At 42.1% G+C, this 14,016-nt stretch overlaps 2 protein-coding genes across 2 annotated transcripts in view; one reads left to right on the top strand and one right to left on the bottom strand.

Annotated features, from left to right (window-relative positions):
- The window catches only part of GPRC5C (G protein-coupled receptor class C group 5 member C), a 420,745-nt gene that overhangs the window by 157,929 nt on the left and 248,800 nt on the right, over positions 1-14,016 (top strand). The window lies entirely within an intron of this gene.
- The window catches only part of TTYH2 (tweety family member 2), a gene marked incomplete at its 5' end in the record, with an annotated part of 97,065 nt that overhangs the window by 3,478 nt on the left and 79,571 nt on the right, over positions 1-14,016 (bottom strand). The window contains 4 exons of the mRNA XM_083352075.1: positions 8,541-8,619; positions 11,787-11,972; positions 13,406-13,548; positions 13,657-13,749. Coding sequence (XP_083208201.1) covers positions 8,541-8,619; positions 11,787-11,972; positions 13,406-13,548; positions 13,657-13,749 — 501 coding nt within the window. The remainder of the gene's footprint in view (positions 1-8,540; positions 8,620-11,786; positions 11,973-13,405; positions 13,549-13,656; positions 13,750-14,016) is intronic.

The following is a 14,016-nucleotide window of genomic DNA, read 5'->3' on the forward strand; positions in this document are numbered from 1 at the left end:
AAAAAGATAAAAGTAAGCACATACAGTTAATCCTCAACTTACATTTATTAATGGTTCATTTAGTGACCCAAGTTACAATGGCACTGAAAACAGTGACTTATGACCATTTTTCACAGTTACAACTTTCAGCATCTCCATGATCACCTGACCAAAATTCAGATGCTTGGCAACTGGTTTATACTTATGACTGTTGCTGTGTCCCAAAGTCATCTGATTACTTTTGGCGACCTTCTGACGAGCAAAGTGAATGGGGAAGCCAGATTCATTTAACCAGGTTACTAACTTATCAACTGCAGTGACTCACTTAACAACTGAGGCAGGAAAGGTCATAAAATGGGGCAAAACCCACTTAACAACACCAATTGGAGGCTCAATGGTGATCGTAAGTCGAGGACAACCTGTATGGGTTTTCTGTTCACTGGACAGGTGAGACTGCCATACTTTTTTTGCACTCAGCAAACAGTGTGGTTGATTGATCTGAATAATTAAAGAAGATCTGGATTCAACAGCCAACAGCACACACTAGATTAGTTTCATTAAGTTATAAGCAAGTCACTGTTTCCCAAGCTAGTCATCTCTCGGGGAAGCAATGATAATAAAATGGGAAGTGGGAGAGAGGACATTTGCCTCAAGAAATTTGGAGAAAGATGGGATGTAAATACAATTAATTAGAATATCCAATTTTCCCCTAATCTAAGGCCACTAGCTGTTGTTAAGTAGCAAATAGCCACTGACTAAGCAGTGTATGAACCCTTAATTTTTCCACTTCCTTTATCTGTCCACCTTGGACAAATTTTATTTCCAAAATATTTCTTATAGATTTAAAAAAAAATACTCAGGAAATAAAAATGATTAATCCAGCATTATGGCCGGGTGATGGTTTCCTTGCATTTTGTTGAAATTTGTTCAGTTTCCCCTCTACATCATGCTTTCTAATTTGTGAGCCCAAGCTAGAGACAAATCTGTTTATCCCGTGTTGTAGTTCACCATTTCAGGGAATTGTTTTTGAAATTATATGTTCCTCAGCTCCTGGTTTCTTTAGTTTGCAGTCAGTTCTAATGAAATCACCCACCCCCTGCATTTATTTATCAACACAATAGTCTACTACTATCTAGAAGACCTCTAAGGAGTAGAGATAAGAGTTGGGTTTATTAATACAGACCACACACAAAGTGATAGGAAACAAATGGGATCACAACTTTTGGGCATTCTGGAAATATAGCATTAAGGAACAACTGTGTGCCTATGTGCACACACCTTCCGTAATTGTATCAATGACTCATAATAAAGTTAGAGAACAAGCCCCTTTCCCTAAATCTGTGCCCTCCAAATGAGTTGGAATTACAGTCTGTAGAAATCCCTTCCCCCCCATTGCTGTACAGAATGGGAGAAGTCGCTACAGCCAACTCACCGCTGTTGATTCGCCATGGCCAACTCACCACAGCCTGCTCGCCATGGGACAACTTGCCGTGGTTGACTTGCCATGGGTCAACTCGCCATGGGACAATTCAATGATTTTATTTATTTAAAACAATAATAATGAAATTTTTTTGTCATTGTCATTTCATTTTGTCCCCTCCTTTTGCATCCTTTCTTTAATGATTCTCTTCCACCATTTCTTTGATATTATGTAACTTTTGCCCTGAGACAAATTGGCCGTGGTGAATTGTTCTGTGGCGAGTTGGCTGCAGCAAGTTGTCTTGGGGTGTTAAACAGCTGGCCCGTGGGCCAGACGTGTCATCCAGAAGCCATGCCCACCCCTTTGCCAGCAATGGCAAAACTCTTTCGATACGTTGCGCAACATCACGTGACGTTGCGAGTTTGACATGTCTGTCTTAGACCCTTGCTGTAGCTTCAGAATATCTGGGGGACATTAGGTTAGAGAATGCAGGCCTGGAAAATATAATTGGTATATATTAGTGTAATAACTGCTTCTTTGAAGGAGGGTGTCTTCCCCACGGCCTTGAAGGAGGCGGTGGTGAGACCCCTCCTCAAAAAGCCTGTCCTGGACCCGGCTGTTTTAAATAACTATCGTCCAGTCTCCAACCTTCGCTTTTTGGCGAAGGTTGTTGAGAGTGTGGTGGCACATCAGCTTCCTCTGTTCCTGGAGGAAACTGATTATCTGGACCCGTACCAATCGGGTTTCAGGCCCGGACACAGCACGGAGATGGCATTGGTCGCTCTGGTGAATGATCTCTGGCGGGCTCGGGACAGGGGTTGTTCCTCTGTCCTAGTCCTATTAGATCTCTCAGTGGCTTTTGATACCATCGACCATGGTATCCTACTGTGGCGTCTCAGGGGGTTGGGAGTGGGAGGCACCGTTTTACGGTGGTTCTCCTCCTATCTCCTGGGCCGCTCGCAGTCGGTGCTGACGGGAGGGCAGAGATCCACCCCGAGGCCTCTCGTTTGTGGAGTTCCTCAGGGGTCGGTTCTCTCGCTCCTCCTGTTCAACATCTATATGAAGCCGCTGGGTGAGATCATTCATGGTTTCGGGGTGGGGTATCATCAGTACGCTGATGATACCCAACTTTTTTTCTCCACCCCGAACCAACCCAGCGATGCCCTCGCCGTGATGTCCCGTTGCTTGGAGGCGGTCCAGGTATGGATGGGGAGAAACAGGCTTCGTCTCAATCCTGCCAAGACTGAGTGGCTGTGCATATCGGCATCTCGGGTTAACCAGATTATTCCACCTTTAACGATGGGGGGTGAGGTGTTACCCCCCGTTGATAGGGCTCGCAACTTGGGTGTCCTCCTGGATTCACGGCTCAATTTTGAAGACCATATAGGAGCCGTGACCAGGGGGGCTTTTGCCCAGGTTCGCCTGGTGCGCCAGTTGCGACCCTACCTGGACCGGGATGCCCTACGCACAGTCACTCATGCGCTCGTGACCTCCCATTTAGACTACTGCAATGCTCTCTACATGGGGCTGCCCTTGAGGACCACTCGGAGGCTTCAGCTGGTGCAGAATGCGGCCGCGTGAGTTGTGATGGGGGTTTCCCGATACTCCCATGTAACACCTCTACGCGAGCTGCATTGGCTTCCGGTTGCCCTCCGGGTGAGATTCAAGGTGCTGGTGATGACCTATAAAGCCCTAAATGGCTTGGGTCTGGGATATCTGAGGGAACACCTGCTGCCAGCATCAAGTTCCCTTCGTCCAGTGCGCTCCCACAGGGAGGGTCTTTTCAGGGTGCTGCCGGTAAAAGATTGCCGGCGGATAACACCCAGAGGGAGGGCCTTCTCTGTGGGTGCACCTGCCCTCTGGAACCAGCTGCCCGCGGAGCTTAGGACTGCCCCTGACCTTCGCTCATTTCGCCGGGACCTGAAGACCTGGCTCTTTGAGCTTTCCGGCCCAGGCTGAGAATTTTAATTGGGGTTTTTATTTTTAGGGATTTGATTTAATCTTTTTTAATTGTTTTTAACTTTTGTATCGATCTTTGTTTTAAATACCCTGTAAACCGCCCTGAGTCCTTCGGGAAAGGGCGGTATATAAATCCAATAAAATAAATAAATAAAATAAATAATTTATTATTAGAAAGTTGTGTCTTTCCAGTCACAGCTTTAAGAAAAATTATTTACAGACTACTTTTCTGGAATGGAATAAAGCTTGAAAGAGTTTCCTTAAGGCATTTAAATCTTATTGAAATTGGACTACTTGGTATATGGAGAAGAGCTACATTTAATTTCGCCATCAGCTTTGAGGTTTTTTCAATAGCAAATATCTGCAACACTAAGATTAAAGCCTCCCAAAGTGGCACAGCCCTGACTTTTAAATGCCCAAATTAGAAATAGTTCCTTGAATATTCAAACAACTGTTAGCCCTGAAAATGGATTGTGGCAGCTTGTAATACAAATATCAGCTAGTCTCCCTGATCAATCATGAAGCAGGCAACATTTTTGCATATGCTTTCCATCTTTCAGGTAGATTGTTATTAATTTTAATAGCTCATATCACAGGGCAATTGATTCCATGAAACATATTCATTTCTTAGAATATTCGACATAAAAAACAGGGTTGTGTTTAAACATGGATTTAATTTGCATTTCTCTAACAACACAACTTAAGTCTGAGTCTGCTTGCACATCAGATGAGAATCCAGTGTCACATGACTATGCAAAAGAATTCAGCTGTGACATTAGAAAAAGGCAGCTGTTATTCTGTTTACATCCTAGTGACTGTACTGAAATGTACCCACTTCTCTATTTTATAAGGCATGAAAAGTTCATCCATACGGAATGATGTCAAATGGCTTAGGATTTATCTATCTAGGGAATTGCTTGTTTCTGGAAAACTGGTTCCATTAAGATATCTGCAGCTTCAGCTTCCTGAGCTATGGCATAGGATTATTCTGCTTTGTCACCTCAGAAGAAAAACTCAAGCAAGATCTTCACCATTTGTGGCTGAGAAGGCTGGAGGCAATCTTTCTACATTCCTTCTTGAATAGCCTCTCCATATGCACCAACTCTGATGCATTTCAAGAAGGCCATTAAAGCAATATTGTTCCATGGAGCTACTAATAGCATATTCAGTTGTCGCCATTGTGATGTAATGCTGGTAGTAGGTGGATATTTTATTGTAACTGTTTTATTGATTTGGCATTTTGTTTTGTGTAAAACCACTGGAGTCACACCTAGAATACAGTATATAAAAATTTTAAATGAAGTGTCACCCTTTGAGGTTCCTTTGGCTAGTTCTTCTTTCAGACAGCTAACTCACCTCTTTCTTATTTATTATCAGAACTGTTAAGACACACATTAACTACAGAGGCATAATTTGTATTGGATGTGTCATTAACTTTAAAATCTTATTTTTAAGATTTAAGATTTATGAGAGCCTTTTTAATACATATGGATTCGGTTTAGGCAAAAACTTTTGTGGTCCCTGCAGCTATATAACAAATGATTCACATGTGGAGTTGTCATAATGTGTTTGGTTTGTGACTTAGCATGAATACTCGGCTGTGGTCTATTCTCTAGGCCAGGGGTGTCAAACTCGCAAGTCACGTGACGTGTTGTGCCGTATCGTGACTTTTTTTGCCATTGCCGGCAATGGAGTGGAGTGGATGCATCACTATGATGCCTCCGGCCCGCGGGCCGGCAGTTTGACACCCATGCTGTAGGCTTTTACCACTGGGATGGATTCAGACATCATGTAAAGCCAACCCTTCCCCAGACTCCAACACCCTGGAAAGAATTCAGTGACATAAGGCTGCTTTGCAGGGCTCAGGAACAATGCCTTTTCTGTTGCAATTTGTGCTTTTTGCAGTGATCTCCCCACCCCAGAGATTCATATGTATCATTCAGGAAGCTATTAAGACCTGAGTGTTCTGATTGGGGACAAGGTAATTTTGTGCTTTTGTTTTATTCTGTTTTGCATACTCTGCTCTTCCAGTCAATTGTATCTTTTATATGCTATTATAAATTAGCTCTTAGTTGTAAGCCGCTCAAAGTCTTTTAGGGACTCAGGTAGCCTATATATTAAGTAAATAAGAAACAATAACTTGGTAAATGACACTCCAGATAGGGACACAGGAAGTTAGAAAGGCATTGGAGTTTTCTATTTCTTTTGTACTTTATATGTGCAACTGCTCTAGTTTATTACTTATCAAAGGCTAGGGACATATTTTACTTATTATAGCTTAAGTTGCTGAATAATTTTTCCTGATAATTTTCTTGTTCTTTTAATTCAAGTTTAGGGCTCACTGGTGTAATTATTCATTTTTATAGCAGCGCTGGCCATTTCCATCATCAGCCCAAAACTGACTGTAACTTTTTTTTAAAAAAAGAAACGTAAGTAGAACACCAGCTCTTTCAGTGCCTTGAGTCCCTTTTTTGTCTTCCTTGTAAACACTACTTCTTAATCTTTCTACTTTTGCACTTCTGTTCAAAGTGAAACTCTTTAGTCCAATGGAAAACTAAATAATGTTTGTATGGGAGGGAGGAAGGAATTTAAATTTCATAAAGATTGGTAACACAATCTCTTCTGAATGAGAACTAGGTTCATGGTATGCACTAAATATTAATTTCACTTGGCAGTAGAAGCTTGTGAGGAATTGTGATCAAGTTAAGTTTGGTCTCAACTATGCAAGAACTAGATCAAGTACTGAATGCAAAAGTAGTGCAATCCAAACAGTAAAGAGATACCAATTTATATAATCCTAGGCCTATGTTTAATATATATAAAGAGAGAGGGAGGGAGGGAGGGAGAGAGAGAGAGAGAGAGAGAGAGAGAGAGAGAGAGAGAGAGAGAGAGAGAGAGAAAGAGAAAGAATTATCCCTTTCAATACTTAGCAAGCCTAAACCTGTGCATTAAACATGTAAATAACTTTTCACTTGAGCCTCAAACATGAAATTTTTCATAATATTTTAATAGGCGGGAGCAAATCAAATTCACTCAGACTGGATCTCTTTCACACAACTACGGAAAGGCAGCAATTTTCTCTGGTGCTCTGCCTTTGTAATATTCCCCCATTCCACTTCTCTAGACAGATTTGGGGAAAACATTTCTTGTAACTGATGAAGTATACTGTAATTTCCAAAGTTGTAGGCTATGTTAAATCTGTACAGCTTCAAAGGCCCCTGATAGGGTTTTATTGAAAGAGGGCTGTCCTGTGGGAACTTTCCTAAAGGAAATCTCCAGCTGAGTAAACCATAACAGTAACAGACTATTTAGAAAGCTCACTCCATCAAATTTAAGAGCCTTTACTTACTGACTATTTAAATCAGCATGACTGGAAGTCTGGAATAAATGTTATTCACAGCATGGGTTCTCAACGTTAAGGCAATTGGGGAATCAGCACTGCTCAAGAGGGTTTTTAATTTTGCCTATTTGAAACACCACACTGAATCCATATGCAGCATGCATTGTTATGGGGAAAAACTAAATAACTTGAAATTATCAGAAATTTCCCCACAATTCTGTCCTGCAGAAACCCTGAAAAGGTCTCCGTTGCCAGTTAATGCAATCCACTCTGCTAAAAACCTTTTCAAAATATGGCATTCTCCAGATGTTCTTTGAATTTTCAACCAGCGAGACCATACGCAGGGACTTATGCACGTTGCAGTCCAAACACTTCAGGTAAGGAACCAATTTTCAGAAGGCTGCAGTGAGTCTAAATGCAAACTAATGGCAATTTTAAATGCCTAGATTCCATAGATTCAATATTTCTATATTGAGAGGTTGGGGATATTTACAGCACAGGGAAATCTCTTATGAAAAAGTGCCAGGGGAGGGGGAGGAGGAAAACACCCCATCCCTCCCAAGATATTTTAAAAATGCAAGCACCTTAAAAGGCTATATACCTGCAAAACAGTTAACTGAAAAACAAAGCAAGCATTGCAGGCAAGATTTCAAAAAATAATAATCTTATGCTAAACAAAAAAAAGTGATGCACATTATAACAACTATATTTGCAGAAAAACATTTTATAAAAGTAGAATAAGGTGGGAAGAAAATATAAAAAAACACCTCCACTCATTTTCTAATTGAACAGAAACTTGCAATTCTTGCCTCCAGAAACAAGCAAAATGTTAAAGATGCAGGGGAAAGCCAATCTGATCTAGTGCAAGAGTCTTCAAACGTGGCCCTTTTATGACTTGTGGACTTCAACTCCCAGAATTCCTCAGCCAGACAGGAATTCTGGGAGTTGAAGTCCACAAGTCTTAAAAGGGCCAAGTTTGAAGACCCCTGATCTAGTGGTTAAGGGACAAGGTTAGAAACCAGGAACTGGACTGTGAATTCTAGTCCTGTTTCAAGCATGATAGTCAGCTGGGTACGTTTTGGCCAGTTACTCTCTCTCTCTCCCAATCCACTTCACAGGGTTGTTGTTAAGGGGAAAATAGGAGGAGGAAGGAGCTATGTTTGTTGCCTGGAGTGATTTATAAAAATAATAAAGGTGGGGATAAAAAAATGTAAACCCCCCCCCAACTGAAATATAGAACTGTGTAACATGCACTGTGTAACTCACAATCACGCAAGCTATAGAAACAACAGCCAAAGTCTGCTGATGTGATAAGAATTGCAGCACAGCCTCGCACAACAGTTTGCCTGAGAGACTAGCAGCCAAATAGCAATGCAATGTAATTCAACGCAACGCAACACAATGTTTTCTACGCTTTCGCTATAGAGCTGCCTGAAGCTAGTCAGAAGGATGCCATGTCAGTGGGAGATACATTCCAAATTGTGGGCAGAAATGATATAGCCAAAACAATTGTGGGAACAACAACAACAACAACAAAAAGCTAGCTTCCAGAAAGCAGGGCTCCTGCAGCAGTTTCATCTTCAGATAGCAGTTTAGATTCTGGATTGTCGTTCTGAAAAGCCTGCATTTAAATCATATACTAACTGTTTTTTTCATCTCTAACATCAGAAAAAAAAATCCCATAAACCGGTGTTTCATATTTTCTGACAAAAGCCAGACGGTTTTTTCATCCCACTTTTTAAGAAAATGTGTTTATTAAATTGAACAGGAGTGTTAGTAAAAGCAGGGGGGGAAATAAAGGGTTTGTTATAAAAATGGTTTAGCCTCCGAAGCCCACCATACCGTGGGGGGAGGTGATCCTCTTCCAATCAGGGGGACGTTTTCATACCGTGGATTCCCACCAAAGAGCACAGCTTGGTTCCTGCAGGTAAAGAGGAGTGAGATCAGGAGGACAATCTATTAAAAGGAAATCTGTTATGGGCTAAGAAATATTCCTGACATTCTCCCAGAAGCTGGCGATCCTTGTTGGAGGCAGGCGTTTGTGGGAGTGGGGAAAAAATGGGTGTGTGGATACGCAGGCCGTTATTTATGTTCGTGTTTGTGTCGGAAGCACCTATGGTGCTTCCATGTTGAAATGATCAGCCAGTGACATCGCTGTTGCCCGGGGAACATCCAATTGGGGGTTCTTTTATGTCCCCATTAATCTGTCCTCCAAACTGGTAGATAGCTATCTACTTGTGGTTATATGCTATCGAACTGCTAGGTCGGCAGGAGCTGGAGCGAATGACGGGAGCTCATCCCGTCATGCAGCAGCTCTTGGGTCTCGAGCCATTTATTCATTTTGCACCTTGCAGCACCATGAAGATGGCTTAGAGAGGGAATCAGCAAGCATTCATAAATTCCCCGATCAATCTCTTTTGTCTTGGTACTCTCCAGGTGCGTTAGTTCGGAACTTCCATCATCTCCAGTTAAATACTCAGAGATGCAGCTGGCTGAGGAATTTTACTCCCAATGCATCTGAAGAATGCCTGATTGGGGGAAGCTACACCAGTCCTCATTAGCTGTCTCCTTGATCTGTGAAATATTGTGGGGAAGGAATTCATTCTGGAACAAACTCCTCTACATTCAGTGAGCACTATGTACTGTGAAGAACTGAGCCTTGAGAATAATAGCAGAGGACATGTGTACCCTCTTTCTTTTATGTGCAATGGGTGTGAGAGGATGGGCATCCAGCAAAGGTCACTCAGGGACAGGCAAGAAGAACAGTAGTTAACATTCTGTCCATCTCAAGCCTAGCAATGCTCCAACTTTCATTTTACAATACCCTCCAAAAAAGAAGGGTGATGGGAGAATGTGGTGATGGCTGGTTGCTTATCAGTTCAAGGTTTAATGAAGCCTTTCCTAAATGTTCTTCAGAGACGTGGGCCTCCATTCCCATTATTCTCAGATGGCAAGGACTTTGGACAAGTAACCAAGTTGACTAGGTAAAAGGCTGACAACTCAGCAGTTGCACTGATCTGTGGAACTGCAGATGAGTGTGAATATGGTGCCGGGTATTCATGGGGCTATGTTTCCAGTGGAGGACCAACTTTTCTGCAAGTCTTCTTGATGCCTGCAAAAATCTCTTGGTACTCTGCTCAGGTAGTTTTTAGGTAGCATTGTTTCCCTATGAGGATTTACTATAATGTATCTGAAAGAACAGTTCTGAGTAAGCTTCCATTTTTAACCAGTATCTGGAATCAGCAACTACAGTATGCTTCCGAGGTCACAATTAGGAAAAAATAATAATTCAGCAAAGAAATCACATAATCTGTCTTCCTACCTAAATTGGAGTCATAAAAATGGGCAGCACAATACTCTTTTCGTCAACTCTATGACTGGGCAGAAGAGACAACTTGTTTGATTGCTCCTTAGCAGAAGCACTTTGCATTTCTAAGATTTTGCAGCAAACAGTTCAGAAAGCTGAAGTGGTGGGAAGACCAGATGGTTTCCACTAGTTATAGAAACAGAAATGGGAAATCTACTTCCTGCCATTTTGGATGGACTTTCTCCTCCAATGGACCTTTTCCATTGTTAAACCTTGCTCAAATTCAGTGGGCAATTCAAGGTTAACACCATTTCCCTGAAGGAAACACTAACAACTTATGAGGGTATTGGAGATATGGGTTCAACAGCTGCCTGAAATCCAAAGTAGGAATAAGTTGTACACAATACACATCTGCATAGTCCCAGAGCTTCTCCACCATGCTCTTTTCTGGTGGGCGCTGAATCTTTTCAATGGCCAGAGAATCTTATGGGAGCTAAAAGTTACTAGATTTTCACAGAAAATTTGGCAGTAGCCATGTATATCTTCTCATGCACAGATGAAAAATAAAGACTCACTCGAGTCAAAATAAATACCTAATGAATTTATGTACATATTTTGCTTTCTCAAAATATGGAAATGATTGTCGTTGTCTTTAAAATTTAACTTCTAGCCTAGCCTTCAGCCTTCGGATTTCTTAATAATCTCCCATCCAAGGCCTAAGCAGCTCTGAGAATGCTTAACTTTTTTGACATCAAACATTCCCCTGATTTTTCTTTTTATTGCTATCCATTATTACCTTCCAAACCAAGCCAAGTCATAGACAGGAGCAAAGAGGAAGTACCATGTACAGTTGTAAATGAGCTGAAAATTTTAGGGTACAAAATACACCCCCAAAACTGGGTTCGACATCTGCAGATCAGCCTGTCATGGCCTTAAAATCATAGTTTTATAAATGCTGACATAATAATTTCAATTTTCTGTCCACTGCTGTGATTAAAAATTCAAGGATTGACTTATCCATGGGTGACCATGGATACCATTTTTCATGGTATTTTGGTTGAAGCTTCAAGGGTGTTGGCTTATCTGCAGTTATGAACGATAAATGGGCAAGACTTCCTCCATCAAAAGGCAGCACATTTTCCAACCAATCAACCAATAAATATATTTAAACAAAGATCTTTCCATAAAAGGGCATGCAAATGTACATGACAACTCAACAAGAAAAAAAACCCATGTTAAATTAAAGTATCACACCATAGCAATTAACAAAGAATAAAAGATGCAAAAAGTAGGACAACAGCTTGTTTCACACATCTTCTCTAGGGATATTTTAAGAGCTGCATCTAGACTTTATTTTTAAAAACGTTTTCTCCAACATACAGTTCAAAAGTATGGTTGCTCAGGTTTTTCATCTTTAAGGCTGTCTTCTTTCAGTAAGAAGGCAACTGTTACGAGTTTGAAGACCTAGCAGCTGTACAAAGCTGGATTTCGGGTTTTCTGGCTGGGATGTCAGGATGACGGAGGACATGGGTTGACAGCTATTAGATTGGTAAAATGAGGAAATATCATGGTTTTCAGAGAAAGATGGAATGATGGAAGCAAAGACAACAGGCAGCACAAATCTGAGCAGGGCCAGACGGTACCAGAGTATAGTAAGTTAAGGTGGAGAACATTAAATAGCAGAAGCTATCTCGGTGGCCACCTTGCGAACCTCACAGGAGAGGATGTGGGATTAAGTACTGCTAACTCCTGCCTCTTCTACTAATTTCATGCATACTTACATATACTCAGACACTGGTGCATTGGAGATGGTCTGGGCAGGAGGCTGAAGGCTTGTCTGACTGCCCAGGCTGCTACTGTAGCTACAGAAACTACGGAGTTGCCCACGGTTGGGATTGTGGGCAGCAATACGTCGAGCCTGTGGGTTGAAGGGGTCCTCTTCATCTATGTCATCATAATCCCGATCTCTAAAAGGAAACAAAACAAAACAAAACCCGGTCTGTCTTAGAAACGAAAGCCAAATCTGAAAGCATGGAATGGTTACGGATGAAGTGGCAAATGAGAAGAGGTAACACTCATTCCTGGAAGGACTGGGTATTTCAGCTGCTTAAGCTTTCCCTTGATTTTAGGGTTTCTCTTGCAATGTTAGCAGAGACCAGGAAAGAAACCGTAGTAGCTGAAAAAAAAGAGAGCCTTTTGTAGTTTGCTCCATTGCTGAAAACCCAACCCTATCAGACAGTTCACAGATTAATCAGGAGACAGGAAATGAACGTATAGAAGTTGTCCCAAAATTGCTGTTTTGACCATCAGTAAATTTACACGGCAATATTTAAAAGACAATACAAATTAAGATAAAAATAGAATTAAAAAGAATTAAATTAATAATAGCCCAACAATAAAACAATGTTAAAAACTTAAAACTAAAACCCCCCTCAGTCCAGGCCGGATAGATCAAAAAGCCAGGTTTTCAGGTCGCGGCAAAACGAGCGCAGGTCGGGGGCAGTCCGGAGTTCCACATGTAAATCATTCCAAAGGGCAGGCGTGCCCACAGAGAATTCCCTCCCTCTGGAGATCACCCGCCGGCATTCCCTGACCGGTGGCACCCTAAGGAGGCCCTCCCTATGGGAGCGCACAGGATGATGGGAAGTTGATGCCAGCAGTTCCCTTAGATAGTCTGGACCCAAGCCATTTAGGGCTTTATAGGTCATCACCAGCACCTTGAATCTCACCCGGAGGGCAACTGGAAGCCAATGCAGCTCGCGGAGAAGAGGTGTTACACGGGAGTATCGGGAGACTCCCATCACAACTCGCGCGGCCGCATTCTGCACCAGCTGAAGCCTCCGAGTGGTATGCCACCCATCTCACTCTGGGGAGCTGAAAACTGAGGAATGCGAGAGAATGCATATACGTGATGCTAGATAATGGGAAGGGTATTCTTTTGTTGCATTTTTCTCTCTCTTACATGAATTGTCTGACTCTCTTCCCCTCTTGCTACTCTTTCCACCCTCCCTCAGCAAATTAAGGGTGAATATGAGAAACCCAGGAAGACATGAGAGGTTACTATTCAACAACCGATGCATGCATTCTGTTAAGTGACATTTAAGTGGCCATAATATTACTAAATAACCTTATGTTATGCTATTGAGTCTATATCTCCTTCTGCAGTCTCTGGAATGCTTCTGTAAGTTCAACATGCATAGCTCTTAACGAGGACAGGACAATAGGAAGATCAGCTCACAACTCTGCGATTTTATTGAAGGAGAAATCAGACTGATGTTCTAGCTGTCGCCGAAAATCACCCGTTTTTATTTTATTCATCCCCTTTTTTCAAAATGTCCCTCTGCCATGGACAAGGTTATTTTGACTTTGTGGTATCCCTGGGAAACTTATTCCGTTTTACCTGCTAGCTAAATGTTTCCAGGCTCGAGGCATGGCACATATGATGATGGAGAAGGATACAGCAGCCATCAGAGAGAAGAGGGTGAGGTACAGTAAGCCTTCCACCCCATCGTAGCAGATCCCAACCAAGGCATCCAGGTAATCCTTTAGGGAAAGGAAGTGGGGGGGGGGGGAAGAGAAGAAAAGAAGCATCTTGCTAATGTGCTACCAACACCTTTGTCCCCAAAGCACAGTGTGCCTTATGCTACTTACCTTGTGAAGGCCCCTGCAGTCCAGCATGGCAGTCAGCTGGTGGAGATTGATTTCGGAGTAGTTCAGTAACTTCTGTATATCAAGCAGGTCTTTCTGCAGCAAGGGCAAAAGCCATCAGAGAAGGAGCATATATTCTATTGGAAAAGGAATAGTGTTCGCCATATCTCGAATGACTGTCCAGCAATCACGGTGAATAGATACCTACTGTATGGCTGTCGTAGTCTATCGTTCCCGGCTGGCATACACAGTACCGCCTCTCTGATTTAATCTTGTGATATCAAATTGGGCTGAGAGATGGTGAATGGCCCAGTGACTTTTTTTGGCTGACTGCAAATTGGAACTGTTGCCCTTCTGATCTTA

The sequence above is a fragment of the Vipera ursinii genome, assembly GCF_947247035.1.
Source record: "Vipera ursinii genome assembly, chromosome: 2".
Lineage (NCBI taxonomy): Eukaryota > Metazoa > Chordata > Lepidosauria > Squamata > Viperidae > Vipera > Vipera ursinii.